This window comes from Pelophylax lessonae (assembly GCF_965119305.1).
Source record: "Pelophylax lessonae genome assembly, chromosome: 7".
Taxonomy (NCBI): Eukaryota; Metazoa; Chordata; class Amphibia; order Anura; family Ranidae; genus Pelophylax; species Pelophylax lessonae.
Genome location: NC_138774.1, coordinates 92,693,355 through 92,712,293, shown reverse-complemented (window position 1 = coordinate 92,712,293; position 18,939 = coordinate 92,693,355). Strand labels below are relative to the sequence as shown.

Genomic DNA, 18,939 nt, shown 5'->3' with positions numbered 1-18,939 from the left:
TTCTCTGGTTCCGCGCTGGTGCTCAAGGCTCCTCCTCTTCTCAGTGCTCCCCCAGAGGAAGCACCTGCTGGCTTGCTCCCAGATTTGATTGACAGCAGCAGGAGCCAGTGGCTGCTGCCTCTGAGCAGAGAGAGTGGAGAGCCTCTTTAGACGGGCACAGCACTTGATCAAGATTGAGCTCCGGTAAAGCTACCGGGAGTGTGAGGAGGCGATACAAACGTAGGGATGATTTTTACTTTCATGAAGGGAATGCATTCAGGTAAAAAGTGCCTGGCCTATAGAACCACTTTACCTTTCTCACTGTTTGTTTGTATGTGTGTGTGTGTTTGTTTTGTTTTTTTTTTTTTAGCCCCCAAGTGAAGATCTACAAGAAAGTGAAGAAGAGGTGCCAAAAGAAAAATCAAAAAGCAAAGTGAGTGTCTCTACCCTGGCAGAGTTATTTCATTACTGGCAGAGAGAACTATAAATTAAGAATTATTTCTTAAAACTAAACTAGTGGTGTTTAAATGTCTGTCAATTAAAATATAATGAAGGGAGCTAGGAGTCCGTCCCTCCCCCTGTTTAGTGACACAGAAGGGAACTATGTCTACCCCTCCTCATGCAGGGTGACGCAGACAGTTAAGAGCTAGGAGTCTGTCCCTCCTCCTGCAAGGTGACAATGAGAGAAGGGGGCTTTTAGTCTTGCTCTCCTCCTGTAGGGTGTCATGGAATAGATCTTGTAAGCCTGTCCCTCCTTTTGCAGGATAACACAGAGAGAAGGGAGATGTGATTCTGTCCCTCCTTCTGCAGTGTGACACAGACAGTTGGGAGCTAGGAGTCTGCCCTCTTCCTGCAGGGTGACACATCTCTCTGGCAGGATCTGCTGTCCCAAGGGCCAATGTTCCATCCTGCTATGACAGCTTGGCTGTTGAAAGCCAGGTGCTGAAGGATAGAGGTTTGTCTGGGTTGGCGATTCCCACACTACTGAAGACTAGGAAGTTCACTTCTGGGAAGATCTACCATCGTACGTGGAAAGCATACTTTTCGTGGTGTGAGTCGCTTGGTGTTCACCTTCGCTCTTTTTCGGTGGCTCGGGTCTTGACCTTCCTTCAACGGGGGGTTGAACAGAAATTGGCCTTGAGTTGCATAAAGGGTCAGGTATCGGTCTTGGCGGTCTTCTTTCAACGACCCTTGGCCACGCACTCCCTGGTACGTACTTTTATTAAGGGGGTTCGACATTTCACTCCACTGCTGTGGTCCCCTCTACCGCCTTGGAATCTCAACTTGGTGCTTTCAGCCCTACAGAAGCCTCCCTTTGAAAATATTCGGGAGATTCCCCTGCTTGTGCTATCCCATAAGGTGGCCTTTTTTTGGTGGCTATAACCTCTGCGCAGTGTGTTGGAATTGGCGGCCGTGTCTTGTTCCCCTTATTTGGTGGCCCACAAAGATCATAGTTACATAGTTAGTGAGGTTGAAAAAAGACATCAGTCCATCCAGTTCAACCTATGATGTGTGTGTGTGTGTGTGTGTGTGTGTGTTTGCTTTTAACCGTACATTGTATACCCCTGTATGTTGTAGTCTTTAAGGTGTCCATCTAATAGTTTTTTGAAACTATCAATGCTCCCTGCTGATACGACTGCTTGTGGAAGAGAATTCCACATCCTTACCGCTTTTACAGTGAAGAACCCCTTACGCACTTTAAGGTTAAACCTCCTTTCCTCTAGTTTTAGTGAGTGGCCACGTGTCTTATTGTATCTCCTTTGTCTGAATAGTTTGTTCCTTATGCTCGGGTCACCAGTACAGTATTTCTACATTGATATCATATCCCCCCTCAATCGTCTCTTCTCCAGAGAGAATAGGTTCAGTGCTTGTAGTCTTTCCTCATAGCTGATGTCCTCCATTCCCCTAATTATTTTTGTTGCCCTTCTCTGGACTTTCTCCAGTTCCAGCACATCCTTCCTGAGGACCGGTGCCCAAAACTGGACAGCATACTCCAGATGTGGCCGGACCAGAGTCTTGTAGAGTGGGAGAATAATCTCTTTATTTCTGTAGTGAATCCCCTTTTTTATACATCCCAGTATTCTGTTGGCTTTGCTTGCGGTGGCTTGGCATTGCATGCCACTGCCAAGCTTGTTATCTACCAGTACCCCCAAGTCCTTTTCCATCCTAGACTCACCCAGAGGTTCCCCCCCTAGTGAGTAGCTTGCTTTCTGGTTTCTGGCCCCTAAGTGCATTACTTTACATTTTTCAACATTAAATCTCATCTGCCATGTAGTTGCCCACCCTGTTATTTTGTTCAGGTCCACTTGCAAGGTTTCCACATCCTGCATAGAAGATATTGGCATGCCTAGTTTAGTATCCTCTGCAAATACTGAGATTGTGCTCGATATCCCCTCCTCTAGATCATTTATGAATAAATTAAACAGGATTGGTCACAGGACAGAACCCTGGGGGACCCCACTTTCCACACCCGCCCAATCCGAGTACTCCCCATTAATCACCACCCTCTGTACTCTCCCCTGGAGCCAGTTCTCTATCCAGGTACTCACCTTATGGTCCATACCTACCTTCCTTAGTTTGTTCAGTAAGCGTTTGTGGGGAACGGTGTCAAAGGCCTTTGCAAAGTCCAGATACACCACATCCACAGGCTTTCCTTTATCTAGGTGGCAGCTCACTTCATCGTAGAAGGTTAATAGATTGGTTTGGCACGAACGATATTTCATGAATCCATGCTGATTACTACTTATAATACCGTTTTCATTACTAAAGTCTTGTATGTGGTCACTTAACATCCCCTCCAAAATTTTACAGACTACTGATGTTAGGCTGACCGGCCTATAGTTACCCGGGATATATCTCGGCCCCTTTTTAAATATTGGTACCACGTTGGCTTTTTTCCAATCAGCTGGCACCATACCCGTCTGTAAACTATCAGATGGTTCTTGGCCCCTGTGCTTTGTTTCTTTCAAAGGTGGTCTCTGATTTCCATCTGAATGAGGACATTGTGTTGCCTTGTCTGTGTCCCAGGCCAAAACATTCTAAGGAAATTGCGTTGCATTCCCTGGATGTGGTTCGGGCTTTTTGGGTGTACCTGGCAGCTATGGAGTCCTTTTTAGGTAAAAGAAGTCAGACTCACTATTTGTCACTATTTGTGCTTACGGATGGGCCTTGAAAAGGACTATTTGTGTCTTCTGCGACCTAGATGGATCAGACAGACGGTGACTCAGACCTATTCAATTAAGGGTCAGGTTCCTCCTTAACCATGTGAAAGCGCACACTACTAGTTCGCTCAGTATTTCTTGGGCCTTTCGTCATCAGGTGTCAGTAACGTAGGTGCACAAGGTGGCTACTTGGTCGTCGGTGCACATTTCACAAAATGTTAAGTTGATGTGTTGGCATCTGCAGATGCCTCTTTTGTCCGCAACAGGCTGCTGTTTAGGAGACTTGTTCCCTCTTTGGGGGTGTAATGTTTTTCAGGTGAGCTCCTGTTACCTGGTTGGCTACGGTTTAGCTTGGGGAATTTTTTCTTGCTGTTCTCACCCCTCATGTTTGACACTGCTTTGGGACGTCCCAATGGTCAAGAAGATCAGGAGCGGTGTCCGTCAAAGAACGAAAGGGAAAATGGGATATTTAATTTACCATAAAATCCATTTCTCTAATGTTCGTTTGACGGACACAGCACCCACCCCTCTATGCAGTTGTATTACTTCTGACACTGCTTGTAAAAAAAACTGATTACCTATAGAAGAGAGGGGGAGTATACCTTCTGGGACTGCCCATAGGCGTAGTCAAGTCCTTTTTCTGCCTAGTGTCCCACTCCTGTAGGGGGGCAGTATAACCCAATGGTCAAGAAGATCAGGAGTTGTGTCCGTCAATGAACATCAGAGAAATAGATTTTAACGGGTAAGTCAAAAATCCAATTTTTCAGCATCCCCAGATGCCCCCTGAATGCAGTGTATGTAGAGATAACTAGACTGGGTCAATCTAAAGTTAAAATTTAAAAAAAAGAAATAGCTTTTTTCCTGGAAATTGGGTTTTATTTTGTTTGCTTTAATCTTCTGGGGTTGATTTTACTAAAACTAGAGCACTCAGAATCTGGTGGTATGACTTGGTTAGAAAATGGTTTAAATTGCTACACCATGCAATCGGTTCATACTGCTCTCTTCCCTCCTCCCCCGCCCCCAACTCTTTGCATTCCTGTGTTGTTACATTTAGCCAGTGGGAGGAAAGTGAGTTAGGCCCAAACATTGTGGTGGGGAGGAAAGAGCGGTGTATGAAGTGGTGGTGCAGCCATTAATAGTGTATCTAAAGCCAAATACTTCTTTTTTTTTTTTTTTTTTTTTTTTTTTGTGGCTAGATTCTTTAAGGTTTTTATTGATGTTTTCTCCAGTTAGAGAAAATGTACTTTTCTCTTACGTCCTCCGACAGTCGCCGCCTCTCCATATTCGTCACAATGGGTAATTGACCTTTGCTCCGTAGGAGTAGCTAGGCAACAGAATATGTCAATATTAAAGCTTTTAGCATATCCCACCCCCAGGGGGTGGTCCCCTCAGTCAATACCCTCCTGTATCCATACCTCAGTTTCATTGTCTAGCTATCAGGAGTAGCAGGCTGTTTCTGTGCTGGGGCTTTTTGTCTCAGCCTCTATCTTCTTTTTGATTTTATGTGAGTGTTTTTTTTCTTTTTCTTTACTTAGCTGTTTATTTCTTCAGCTTAGTTAGTTCTTCTGATGAAGAGGATCGTGCAGGCTGGGTCTCGGGCTGGCCCCCCTGGTCGCAGGTTGTGGGCCAGTGGCTTCCCAACCTGCCATCGAGCGTTCAGTCAGGTTTTTTCCTGGCATGTGTGAACGACCCATCCCTGTTCGCTGCAGGGATGCTGCGGTGAGGTGGCTACCTCACTGGACGCCATGCGGTTTCGCACCACAGTTCTGCTGCGTCCTGGCTGCGACTCTCCCTGTCCTCTGTACAGCGGCTTGATCGCTTGGGCGGGCTCCCCACGCCATTCAGAAGGTAAGTGTATCTGTGTGGGGACCTGTCTGTTTAGTGGGTGTCAGTCTGGGACTGTGTAACCCTGTTTTTCTGTACACACTATTGGGCTCCCTGTCTGTGTTGCTGCCTTCTGTGGGCTACAAGGAGGGGGGACTTCCTGCACTGTTTCTGTGTTTCAGACTGTGTGCTTTTTACTGTGTGACAGGCTGTATGCTGTGGGGCATGTTGTGACCATGTTTGTGCATACATGCGGCGGCCGCTGCTGCGGTCCGCCATTGTTTTATTATACTGCAGGCGTGGGATGGCGATTGCTGTGTGCAGGGAGCGACGTTTTTGGCGCCAAGCGCCGCCATTTTGGCGGCGATCGCTCCAGCCTCATGTCAGCGATGCAGGATCTCTGCCTTTACATCCTCCTCCGGCGGCCATTTTTTTGTAGCCTTCCATAGGCTTTATAGGAGCGGTCGTTATTGCATCACTTCCTTTTCCCTGGGCACAGCGATCGATGCAGCAGCCTAAGTGGTCTCTCCAGGTTTACCTTCTCTTATTCCTGTATTCATTGCCTAAAGTTTGTACTTCTCCCTGTGGGGGTCGGTGTGTGCTGTGTGTGTGCGGTGGGCTGCGCTCGCCGCGATTTTAAAGGGGCAGTTACCCTTTTTTTCCAGCAAACATTTGGGGGCATGGATTCTCAGGAAAGCAAATTTCCTCCCACTTTAATGGGAGGCCAAGGGGCTGCTGCTGCTCCCCCTGGGGGGGCGATTTGGCTACCATTGTGGCTAACCTGGCTGCTCAGGTGCAGATGCTTGTGGCTGCTCAATCCACAAAACGGCCCAGAGTTTCAATATCCTCTGATTCAGAGAGCGATGGTGATGGGGCTGCTATGGCTGGGGTCCCCTTATCGGGGTCCCGTACGTCCCTGGACTTTGCAGGGTCGGAAGGGGAGGCAGAGGTTGAAGGGGTTGATTCCCCCCCTGGCTCGTCTGAAGAGCTTGCAATCATGGATGAATTGGTTGCTTCTATCAAACAAACGCTGCATTTGCAGGATGAACCATGTCCTCCTGCCGTCCTGGCCTCTTATGGGACGCAGCGGAGGCGCAAAACATCACAGGTTTTCCCTTGCACTGAGGATTTTCAGCGCGCTGTTAGTGAACAATGGCGCAATATAAAGAAGCCTTTTGCTGTGCCAAGTAGGTTCAAGCTGCGTTATCCCTTCACGCCCGCCACTGATGAACGCTGGTGTGTGCCGCCTCCGGTGGATCACGCGGTGGCGGTTTTGAATAAATCTACTGCGATTCCGGCGAAAGATACCCTGGTGTTCCGGGACCCCACGGACAGGAGACTGGAGTCTCTTGCCCGCCATACTTACTCGGTTACCGGTTCCATGCTATAAGCTATTGCTTCCCTTATGGCAGCTCAGGCTGTCGCGGATTGGACGCAGGTGCTCAGGCGCGTCCTGGTGGCTGATTCTGCCCCGCCGACAACGTTGGCTATGGTGGATCAAATTCATCAGGGTGTCATGCATTTGTGTGATGCGGAATTAGATGTAATCCCTTTGGCTGCACGTGTGCACAGCGTGGCTGTGTTGACACGCCGCTTGATTTGGCTGAAATGTTGGTCTGTGGACCAATCTTCTCGCAAAACTTTAGCTAATCTGCCCTATACGGGATCTCGTCTTTTTGGCGACTCCCTGGATACACTGATAAAGGGGATCTCTGGGGGTAAGAGCACGCTCTTGCCCCAGTCTCACAAGGCTAAGGGTGCTCAAGGTAAGAAGCATGCTTGGTTTAGGCCCTCTCAGGGGTCCTTTCGTGCCTTTCGGTCGCACTATAAGGGCAAGCCCTTCAAAGGTCAAGGCTCCCAAAAGAAGCCGTGGACAGGTAAGCAGAAGTCCGGCCAGTCCGGGTCCGCTGCCCATAACCATGCGGCCTGAAGGGACGCCCTCACCCAGTTCTGGGGTGGGGGGACGTTTGCTCGGTTTTCTTCAACCCTGGCTGGCCCGCGTTCGGGACAGGTGGGTTCGGGAGATCGTTCGGTCCGGTTACAAGATCGAGTTCCTCTCTCGGCCGACGAGCAGATTTTTTCCCTCAAACCTTCAACTGTCTCCGGAGCGTTTGCGGGATCTGCACCTGGCGGTGCGGGACCTGCGGGCTCAGGGAGTGGTGGTTCCGGTGCCTCATCGGGACAGATTTCGGGGGTTTTATTCCAATCTGTTCACTGTGCCCAGAAAGGAGGGCAAGGTACGTCCAATTCTGGACTTAAAAGCTCTGAACCGCTTTGTGCGGGTTCGCAAGTTCCGCATGGAATCCCTGCGCTCGGTGGTGGCTGCTCTAGTTTCCGGGAGAATTCATGGCCTCCATCGACTTGAAGGATGCATACCTTCACATCCCCATTTTCGAGGGTCACCAGAGGTACCTTTGATTCGCCATTGCGGAGGATCATTACCAATTCGTGGCGCTGCCTTTTGGTCTCGCTTCAGCTCCGCGGGTGTTCACCAAGGTGTTGCACCGGTTCTGGCCTTATTGAGAGCCCAGGGCATCTCGGTCCTGGGGTATCTGGACGACACTCTGGTTCGGTCTGCGACCAGTCAGGGTCTGGTAAGAGACCTGTCAGTCACGATGCAGACTCTACAGGAGTTTGGTTGGACGATAAACTTTCCAAAATCGACGCTGTGTCCATCGGTTCGTCTTCCTTACCTGGGAATGATTCTGGACTCTGTTCAGGCGAAGGTCTTCCTGCCGGAAGACAAGCTCAGGACACTTCAGGAAGAAGTCAGGTCCCTCAGGGACGTTCCGTGTTCGTCCCTCCGGACATGTATGAGGTGTCTGGGATTGATGGTCTCGGCCTTCGAGGCGATTCCCTTTGCCCAGTTTCACACGAGGGGTCTCCAAGCGGAGGTCCTGTCCAGGTGGGATGGGCGACCGCAATCTCTGGATCTTCAGATCTCATTGAGTCCTCGCACCAGAAGGGATCTTCTGTGGTGGCTACAGTCCCCGGCGGTGTCGGGGGGCAAGTCTTTTCGTCCTCTTTCGTGGACGGTGATCACCACGGATGCCAGCCTGTCAGGCTGGGGTGGTGTTCTGGACGTTCTGTCCGCCCAGGGTACTTGGTCGGTGGGGGAATCCTCCCTTCCGATCAACATTCTGGAATTGCGGGCGATAAATCTCTGCCTTCGACGTTGGACGGACAGGCTTCAGGGCCGTCCGGTTCGGGTGCAGACGGACAATGCCACAGCGGTGGCCTACATCAACCACCAAGGGGGCACCAGGAGTGCCCGGGCGGCTCGGGAGGTGGCCGACATTCTGTCTTGGGCCGAGACGCACGTCCCGGCGATAACAGCGGTTCACATTCCGGGGGTGGAGAACTGGCAGGCGGATTATCTGAGTCGCCAGTCCCTGGACCAGGGAGAATGGTCACTCCACCCGGATGTCTTCCAGATGTTGTGCGCGAAGTGGGGGTCCCCAGATGTGGACCTGTTCGCGTCTCGTCTGAACAACAAGGTGGGAAGGTTCATGGCAAGGACGCGCGATCCTCGGGCAGACGCGTCGGACGCGTTAGTGGCTCCGTGGCATCAGTATCGACTGATGTATGCGTTCCCACCAATTCAGTTGCTATCCCGGTTCCTTCGCAGGTTGTCCTCGGAACCGCTCACGGTGATTCTGGTGGCGCCAGACTGGCCTCGCCGGTCTTGGTACGCAGACCTCGTGAATCTGGCGGTCGACGCTCCATGGCGTCTGCCTCTTCGAGAAGATCTTCTGTCTCAAGGACCGATATTCCATCCTGCTTTAGTCGCTGGCTTTGACGGCCTGGCTGTTGAAACCGAGGTCCTGAAGGATAGGGGTCTCTCCCCGGAGGTCATTCATACTTTGATCAACGCTAGAAAGGCCTCTTCGGGGAAGATTTACTACCGTACTTGGAAGGCCTATTTTGCCTGGTGTGAGTCCAGGGGGTTTTCCCCTCGCTCATACTCGGTGTCTAGGGTGTTGTCCTTCCTTCAGGCGGGTGTGGACCAGCGTTTAGCGTTGGCCACGATTAAGGGTCAGATTTCTGCACTGGCCGTTCTTTTTCAACGCCCTGTGGCGTCTAATTCTCTGGTTGGCACCTTTGTTCAGGGGTGCGACACCTGGTCCCTCCTCGGAGGGAGCCTTTGCCTCCATGGGACTTGAACCTCGTTCTGTCCGTGTTGCAACATGCTCCCTTTGAAAAGATCAGGGAGATCTCTTTGCTTCTGTTGTCTAAGAAGGTCGCTTTTTTGGTGGCGATCACTTCGGCTCGCAGAGTGTCAGAGCTGGCAGCCTTGTCCTGCAGGTCTCCGTATCTGGTGCTTCACTTGGATAAGGTGGTCTTGCGACCTAATCCTTCTTTTCTTCCGAAAAGTATCTCGGAATTTCACCTCAATGAGGACATTGTCTTGCCTTCACTTTGCGCGAAGCCCAAGCATCCGAAGGAGGTGGCCTTACATTCCTTGGATGTTGTTCGGGCAATCAGGGTTTACCTGTCAGCGACTAAATCTTTTCGCAAGACGGATTCTCTCTTTGTCCTTCCTGAGGGACCTCGGAAGGGCTTGGCGGCGTCGGCTTCTACCATCGCCAAATGGATCAGACAGACTATTGAGCAGGCATATGTTTTGAAGGGGAAAGTTCCCCCTATGCCTGTGAAGGCGCACTCTACCAGATCTCGGAGTACGTCTTGGGCCTGTCATCATCGGGCTTCTGTGGCCCAGGTGTGTAAGGCGGCGACTTGGTCGTCCGTTCACACCTTCTCAAAGTTCTACAAGGTGGATGTTCAGGCATTGGCAGATGCTTCCTTTGGCCGCAAGGTTCTTAGTGCGGCAGTACCTTAGGTCCCTTATTTTTGGGCCCTTGGCTGTTTGGGATGTTTTTATCCCTAGGTTATTTGTTCTTCCTGGGTTGTTGCTCCTGTTGAGCAAAGTTTTTTTCATGCTGCCCAGCTGGTTTCCTTCCTTTGGTAAGGTTCCTTTCTCTGATGTGGGTCCTGCGTTAACTTAGGCGCGGCTGCGTTTCCCACCCCTCATGTATGCACTGCTTTGGGACGTCCCCATTGTGACGAATAAGATAAGAGAAAACTGAATTTTTGTAAAATCTTACCTGTAAAATTCCTTTCTCTGAGTCCTCCGACAGTCGCCGCCCCCGCCCCTCTTTTGGGGTTTGTTTATGTACTCTACTGCTATTCTACTGAAACTGAGGTATGGATACAGGAAGCAGGAGGGTATTGACTGAGGGGACCACCCCCTGGGGGTGGGATATGCTAAAAGCTTTAATATTGACATATTCTGTTGCCTAGCTACTCCTATGGAGCAAAGGTCAATTACCCATTGTGATGAATATGGAGAGGCGGTGACTGTCGGAGGACTCAGAGAAAGGAATTTTACAGGTAAGATTTTACAAAAATTCAGTTTTTTCTTTTGTTCTGGTGATCCCTGTCACTTTAAGTTAAAGTGAGGGAAAAATAAAAAAAAAGGGGGTTGTCAAAAGAAGTAAAATAGAGGGGGGGGGGAAGTCTTGCAATAGAGACATCTGTTTCAGTGACCACTGTCTTAAGAGGGCATTTCCCCTCACTTCCTGTACAGAACAGGATCTGTTGAAAAATCTTCCCATAAATGACAAAAGAAACTTTGCAGGAGTTTTAATAATTTCCTAATCTAATTAACTTCTTCCCATCCGCGCTACAGCCTATATACATTTTCGGGAGGCCGTCTTTATACGGCCTCCCAGAAACAGTCTCCCCGCGAGCGCGTATCGGGGAAAATCTGTGTCGGCCGTGTCCCTTGGACACAGCCGTTCACAGATCGTGGTGAATGGCCAATCACAGCGGCCATTCACCACGTGATCGGACCATCCAATGAGAGATGATCTCATATGTAAACATATGAGATCATCTCTCATCGCCAGCGCTCCTTCCTCACATGGAGCCTGCAGTGTGAGGAAGGAGGGAGAGCTGCACAGCGCTGGGGACACAGAACAAATGTAATCAGGGCACCGATCACCAGTGCCCTGATTACTAGAGGTAAAAAAAAACATACACACAGTGCCCGCCATCAATGCCCACAATCAGTGCCCATAGTGCTGTCAGTCAGTGCCTGCTCATCTAGGCACTGATGAGCACTGACTGGCAGCACTATGGGCACTGAGTGTGGGCACTGATGGTGCTGCCCATCAGTGCCGCCCGTCAGTGCCCAGCAGTGCCACCTCTCAGTGCCCAGCAGTGCCGCCTATCAGTGCTCATCAGTGCGGCATATTAGTACCTCCTCATCAGTGCCCATAAGTGCCACCTCATCAGTGCAGCCTATCAGTGCCCATCAGTGCCGCCTCATCAGCGCACATCAGTGAAGGAGAAAAATTTATTTTCAAAATTTACTCGCAGAAAATAAACTTTTTTTTTTTCAAAATTTTCTGTATTTTTTCTTTTTTTTTTTTTTTTTTTTTTTTTTTTTTTTTTTTTGTAAAAAACAAAAAACCCAGAGGTTACATACCACCAAAAGAAAGCTCTATTTGTGTGAAAAAAAATGATAAAAATTTCATATGGGTACAGTGTAGCATGACCGCGCAATTGTCAGTCAAAGTGTGAGAGCGCTGAAAGCTAAAAATTGGTCTGGATGGGAAGGGGGTTTAAGTGCACAGTAGGCAAGTAGTTAAAAATCGCTGCTCTCACTCACTGTTTCTCAGGAAGAAGAGGAGAAGAAACAGAATAAGAAAGGAAAGAAAAATGAAAAAGCCAAACCTAAGGTATGTTTAATTTTTGCATTGTAGATTTTAATAACATAAAGCTTATTTTTAAATAAAATAATAAACATGTTATGTTAACCTGCTCTGTGCAATAGTTTTGCACAGAGCAGCCCCGAACCTCCTGTTCTCTGGTTCTGCGCTGGCGCTCAAGGCTCCTCCTCTTCTCAGTGTGCCCCCAAAGGAAGCACCTGCAGGCTTGCTCCCAGATTTGATTGACAGCAGCAGGAGCCAGTGGCTGCTGCCTTTGAGCAGAGAGAGTGGAGAGCCTCTTTAGACGGGCACAGCACTTTTGATCAAGATTGAGCTCCGGTAAAGCTACCGGGAGTGTGAGGAGGGGATACAAACGTAGGGATGATTTTTACTTTCATGAAGGGAATGCATTCAGGTAAAAAGTGCCTGGCCTATAGAACCACTTTACCTTTCTCACTGTTTGTTTGTATGTGTGTGTGTGTGTGTTTGTTTTGTTTTTTTTTTTTTTTTTAGCCCCCAAGTGAAGATCTACAAGAAAGTGAAGAAGAGGTGCCAAAAGAAAAATCAAAAAGCAAAGTGAGTGTCTCTACCCTGGCAGAGTTATTTCATTACTGGCAGAGAGAACTATAAATTAAGAATTATTTCTTAAAACTAAACTAGTGGTGTTTAAATGTCTGTCAATTAAAATATAATGAAGGGAGCTATGAGTCCGTCCCTCCCCCTGTTAAGTGACACAGAAGGAAACTGAGTCTACCCCTCCTCATGCAGGGTGACACAGACAGTTGAGAGCTAGGAGTCTGTCCCTCCTCCTGCAAGGTGACAATGAGAGAAGGGGGCTTTTAGTCTTGCTCTCCTCCTGTAGGGTGTCATGGAATAGATCTTGTAAGCCCGTCCCTCCTTTTGCAGGATAACACAGAGAGAAGGGAGATGTGATTCTGTCCCTCCTTCTGCAGTGTAACGCAGACAGTTGGGAGCTTGAAGTCTGCCCTCTTCCTGCAGGGTGACACTTACACTATTTTGTCAAAAGTATTGGGACACATGAACTTTAATGGCACCCCAGTATTAGTCCGTAGGGTTCAATATTGAGTTGGCCCACCCTTTGCAGCTATAACAGCTTCAACTCTTCTGGGAAGGCTGTCCACAAGCTTTAGGAGTGCATCTATGGGAATTTTTGACCATTCTTCCAGAAGCACATTTGTGAAGTCTCCGCCCTAATTCATCCAAAAGTTGTTTTATCAGGTTGAGGTCAGGACTCTGTTCAGGCCAGTCAAGTTCCTCCACCCCAAACTTGCTCATCCATGTCTTTATGGACCTTGCTTTGTGCACTGGTGCACAGTCATGTTGGAACAGGAAGGGGCCATCCCCAAACTGTTCCCACAAAGTTGGGAACATGAAACTGTCCAAAATGTCTTGGTATGCTGATACTTTAAGAGTTTCCTTCTCTGGAACTAATGGGCCAAGCCCAACACCCCAACATAATCCTCCCCCCCCTCCACCAAAGGATTTGGACCAGTGCACAAAGCAAGGTCCATAAAGACATGGATGAGTGAGTTTCGGGTGGAGGAACTTGACTGGTCTGCACAGAGTCCTGACCTCACCTCGATAGAACACCTTTTGGATTAAATAGAGCATGGACTATGAGCCAGGCCTTCTTGACCAACATCAGTGCCTGACCTCAGAAATGGCTTCTGGTAGAATGGTCAAACCTTCCCATAGACAACACTCCTAAACCGTGTGGACAGCCTTCCCAGAAGAATCAAAGCTGTTCTGGCTGCAAAGGGTGGGCCAACTCCATATTGAACCCGACTGGAAATGCCATTAAAGTTCATGTGCGTGTAAAGGCAGGTGTTCCAATACTTTTGACAATATAGTGTAGAAGGGAGCTATAAGTCTATCCCTCTTCATGCATGGTGGCGTAGAGAGAAATTAGCTAAGCGTTTTTCCCTCCTGCAGGGTGACCTAGGCAAAAAAGGAGTTCTGTGTTAGATAATCTGTGAGTCTGTCCTTGCTCTTGTTTTCTGTCCTTCATATATTTGTCCAAAAAGTAACTTCATTATTTTACAGAAACCACCTCCCAAGGCTCCTGAAAAGGTTGAAGCTGAAGAAAAAAAGCCTAAAAAGGGCAACAAAAAGACATCAAAACCAACACAGGTAATCAATTTCAATCATGGTGCAGAAATCTCTACACAGAGACTTGTATATGTTAAAGAGGAAGTAAACCCTCCTCTACAACTTGTACCTATAGGTAAGCCTATGATAAGGCTTACCTATAGGTACTGTAAATATCTCCTAAACATGTACCGTTTAGGAGATATTTACCTTACATGTCGCCAGTGACGTCACTGGCGCATGCGCTCTGAAGGAACGGCCGATCGTGCTGTTCCTTCAGAGCCCCGTGCCGTGACTGTCGGCTCTAGCGCGCGTGCGTGGGAGTGACATCACCGCGGCTCCGGCCAATCAGATGACCGGATGCCGCGATCCCGGAAGACGGGCGACTAGACATGTCGCCGTCATAGAGGTGAGTGAGCGGCACGGCGGGGGCTCGTTCTGAGGTAAGTATTGCATAATGAGCTAATATGCGATGCATACTAGCTCATTGTCTTTCTTTTGCAGGGTGTAAAAAAAAAAAACTCAAACGAGTTTACAACCTCTTTAAGTCCAATTTATTAGATGTTACATTCTAGAGCATGCTAGAACTGGCTATACCTCTGTGGGCAATTGGCTGAAAATGTTTAGCCTGTCTCACATGGTTTTCTCCCATCAATACTGTCATGAAGCTGCTTTTTTACATTTTCTCATTCTGTTTGGGCAGTTGTTTTTCCATCCATTCTCAGTAAATTGCAAGTATCAAATTGGTTCCTATATCTCTGGGCACAATGAGAGAGATGGAGTTGTTTAGGTGATACATAAGACTGTACACCACCTACAGTATATGATTATTATATTATAGTAATAGTATATGATATTATTTCTTCCTTTCTTTTCCTACATAGAATCAGAATCGGTTTGTTGCTCTAGATGATGATGATGATGAAGATGATGATGCAGGCAGTGCTGGCTCACAGCAAGGGGTGAGTCCTGATGCATAAGAATGAGGGAGTTAAAATGCATTAATATGTGAGTGGGTTTTCTTACTGAGGGGCTAGTGGATGTAAGGTAGGTAAAAAGACATCATCCTGGGTGCCTGTGGCAGCTTAGGTTATTAGACAGTGACACCAGAGTTTAATATGAACATGCGAGGACTGACTTCAAATAAGGTGTATGCTACATAAACTAGCGAATGAAAAAAAATTTACCTTCGTCCTATATATGCAAGTATAGAGTAAAACATTGAGGCACTGAGGACTTTCATAGTACAGTATGAACAGACAATCAATTAAAATAGAACACATCAAAATTCCTCTAATACAGATTGGATAATAACTAAGGTGTCCACCCAATTATTGGGGACTTCTAATAGCATGTCTCCAAACATACTCTACGTGTTTCGTGGAATGTCCACTTCTTTAAGAGTTTGGGTAAAGCGGAAGGTCTATTCTGTGGAAAAAAAAATACAAACCCAAAATAATACCTAGAAAAAGCAAACAAAATTAAACCTAGGCATAAGCATACTAATGTGCAATTAAGTACATATACAACATCACAGAGATTAGATGGCTACCAAAGAGTGAATAGACCCTGAATCTACCCCCAGAGATACCCAAATGCCACAAAGGCGTGGTAAAGCATATTCACCAGGAACTACATCAATAACCCAGAGAGCGGTGACGCCAAAAATTGGGAGTCTCCCGGGCAAGTGCGGGACTCGGGTGGGAGGTATGAGTGGATTAAAAACTGGCAAAGATAAATTGTATAGTTACAAGAATGGCTCAATACAGGGCCATTCCACTAGGGGCACATATAGTACAACCCCCAACATGTTGCATTAAGTCATACAATAGATACACACCTAGTAATTTCTTAATATATTGATGAAGACGGTTGGCAGGTGGTGGAGATGTTGTCATGGATAACAAATTGAATCGGATGATTCTAGAAGCATTTAAATCTGCATTATTACCAAAAATATAAGCGGTTGCATATACTAGGACAGGCATTTTAGTTCAAAAGGGCTCACCTTGCAATGATTGTTTAGTCGCAAAGAAAATAGCGCTAAACAAGGGACATAATAATCCGCTAAATAGCCACAGCGGTGTTAGACCAGATGGCAGCAGGTACAGACATATAGTATATCATAGAGGGACTAACGATTACCTAAAGGGTATATAGACAAGGAAAACAATAATATTGTAATAAACTTCCCAGGGGAAAACATTCACTGCCTGTCATACACACGTGGACTACTATTGAACTATGTTACACAAAAGAGGTTAAGACCCTCACCTTGTCCAATTATATAGACCGCATAACCATGTAATTCAACAAAGATGGTAAAAGAGAAACCAAAAAGGCTCAAATGCCAATGGTGGAAATCAAACCAGCTAGGCAATCCAGCATCTAAAGGAAAAATATGCAGATACATAGCTCAGTTGCAGTAACAGCAAGAGAAAATCATTCTAGACAGGAGATCCAAAATCCAATAAACAGCACTTACCCTAAAGCTGTTTGAACCCCATAACGCTGCCGACCATCTACAAGCATTGAGAGGCAAACCCTTCCCATTATATACACGCCTAAATCCTGTCTGGCCACCTCGCCATCACTGCGTGACTGCCGCCGACAGATGACGTCCCTGGAAACGATCTCGGACTGCGCATGCACCACCGGGCGCATGCGCAGTACCGCCGAGGGGCGTCAGCTAAGTGCAAGATCACTCTCACACAGGCGCTGGCCGCCCACCTCGATCCAGCCAAGGGGTCCACCACCGACATCTAGTGGGTGGGGGAGAGAAGCCTATCGAGGTCAGGAATCGAAAAGGAGATCACACACTCACCCAAAGGACATTCCGCAAAACATGTAAAGTATGATTGGAGACCTGCTATTAGAGGTCCCTCATTGGGTGGACACCTTAGTTAATATCCAATCTGTATTAGGGGAATTTTGTTGTGTCCTATTTTCATTCTTTGTCCTCAAGTGGACAATTATTCCTTTTCCTTTATGGGTGATTTTTTAATATCCATTGATGTAATAAACTTTTGTATATTTTTATATAACTATTGTGTTGTACTGTACCATAACATCTTCAGTGCCTCAATCCAATTTTTTACTCTATATGTGAGGACTGAAGTTTGGGAAGTGCCACTGCTAATCTGTTTATTATTGTTTCGGGTCCCTAGACTTTCACCCTTGTTTCTGCTTCATTGCCTTGAAGCAAATATGTTGGCGTTCAGAATTTTCAGGCTTTAATAAATGGATACTTGTTTCAGGTCAGTGTCTCACAAGGTTGTGGTGCTGATCAAGGATGATGATACATGAACTGGAGCAGCAGGAATAAGGATTATAGCCTTGTAGGCTTCACCTTTTAAAAATGAAGTCCGCATTGACAGATTTGGTTTTTCCATACTTGTATGTTCTTGTAGAGGTGAAGCAGCATCTCTAGAAGCCTGGGACATACAAATGAAACTCCAAAAATTAGAATATCGTGCAAAAGTTTGTTTATTTCAGTAATGCAACTTAAAAGGGGAAACTAATATGAGATAGACTCATTACTGTACATGCAAAGCAAGATGGTTCAAGCCATGATTTGTCATAATTGTGATGATTATTGTGTTTTTGAGTTTGGTGCCTCAAACCAAGGTTGTTGGGACTTTAAGGGCAAGAGTAAACAAAGTAAAGTATCATAGAATAAAAACTGAACAGTTTATTTTCAAAATGTTTTACAAGGTAATAGACAAGTTTGTCGTGAATGGGTTTAAGGTCCATCGGTGAGAGAAGTGAAGAAGTTAGAAAGGTAGGCGACAAGGTGAAAAATGGTGACTTTTGAGGAACATTTGTCTCTGTTGTTCCATGCGTGTATTTCAGGCTTGGAACTTTGTTCAGAGGAAAATGTCCAGGAGACTATCCTACGCGTTTCGGCTGTATAGGTATTAGCCTTTTTCAAGGATAAGTCACCATGTATCTTTCTTTTGTCTGGTCCATGTGTGAAAGGTTTTCCCCAGGTTTCTAAGTCGCATCAGGAACTAAGGCTGCTTAGGCTAAATCGTATAGCTTAGCTGTTCTGGTAGAATCCAAAAAAGTAGTTCCTCAAGATGAGAAAGTTTGTCGTTTTTGTCGGGTATAGCAGAAAAAAAACGGTTCAAGGTGCAGCATCTCCCGGGGTGTTGTCTCTCCCTCAGCTGGAGAGAAGTCATCACTTTCCTCTGAAAAAAGTTCCAAGCCTGAAATACATGCATGTAACAACAGAGACAAATGTCAACATTTTTCACCTTGTCACCTACCTTTCTAACTTTTTCTCTTCTCTCACCGATGGACCTTAAACCCATCCACGACAAACTTGTCTATTACCTTGTAAAACTTTTTTGAAAATAAACTGTTAAATTTTTATTCTATGATACTTTACTTTGTTTACTCTTGCCCTTAAAGTCCCAACAACCTTGGTTTGAGGCACCAAACCCAAAACACAACGATTTCACAGGGACGGTGGCAAAACCTTACTATAGGGCATCCTAGAGATCAAAACCCCTTTTCCAATTGTGATGATTATGGCTTACAGCTCATGAAAACCCAGAATCCACAATCTCAGTAAATTACAATAATACATGCAATCAATAAAATAAGGAGTGTATATAGAACAATATCAGAACTCTGAAAAGCATAAGCATGCATATGCACTCAGTACATGGTTTTGGCCCCTTTTGCAGCAATTACTGCCTCATTGCGGCGTGGCATGGAGGCAATCAGTCTGTGGCACTGCTGAGGTGTTATAGAAGCTCGGGTTGCTTTGATAGTGGCTTTCAGCTCGTCTGCATTGTTGGGTCTGGTGTCTCTCATCTTCCTCTTGACAATACCCCACAGATTCTATGTGGGATTTAGGTCAGGCAAGTTGCTGGCCAATCAAGCACAGAGATCCAATGATCATGTGACCAGGTATTGGTAGTTTTGGCAGTGTGGGCAGGTGCCAAGTCCTGCTGGAAAATGAAATCAGCATCTCCATAAAGCTGGTCAGCAGAGGGAAGCATGAAGTGCTCTAGAATTTCCTGCTAGAGGGCTGCGTTGACTTTGGAATTTTATTTGGAAATCAAGGTCCCAGAGTCTGGAGGAAGAGTGGAGCGGTAAATAATCCAAGTTGCGTAAGGTCCAGTGGGAAGTTTCTACAGTTGATG

General features: G+C 46.9%; 1 protein-coding gene across 1 annotated transcript in view; it reads left to right on the top strand.

Annotated features, from left to right (window-relative positions):
- Positions 1-18,939, top strand: part of ABCF1 (ATP binding cassette subfamily F member 1) — a 100,013-nt gene that overhangs the window by 32,962 nt on the left and 48,112 nt on the right. Inside the window, exons 8-12 of the mRNA XM_082264137.1 lie at positions 350-412; positions 11,633-11,707; positions 12,191-12,253; positions 13,742-13,828; positions 14,671-14,748. Of these exons, the coding sequence (XP_082120263.1) occupies positions 350-412; positions 11,633-11,707; positions 12,191-12,253; positions 13,742-13,828; positions 14,671-14,748 (366 nt within the window). The remainder of the gene's footprint in view (positions 1-349; positions 413-11,632; positions 11,708-12,190; positions 12,254-13,741; positions 13,829-14,670; positions 14,749-18,939) is intronic.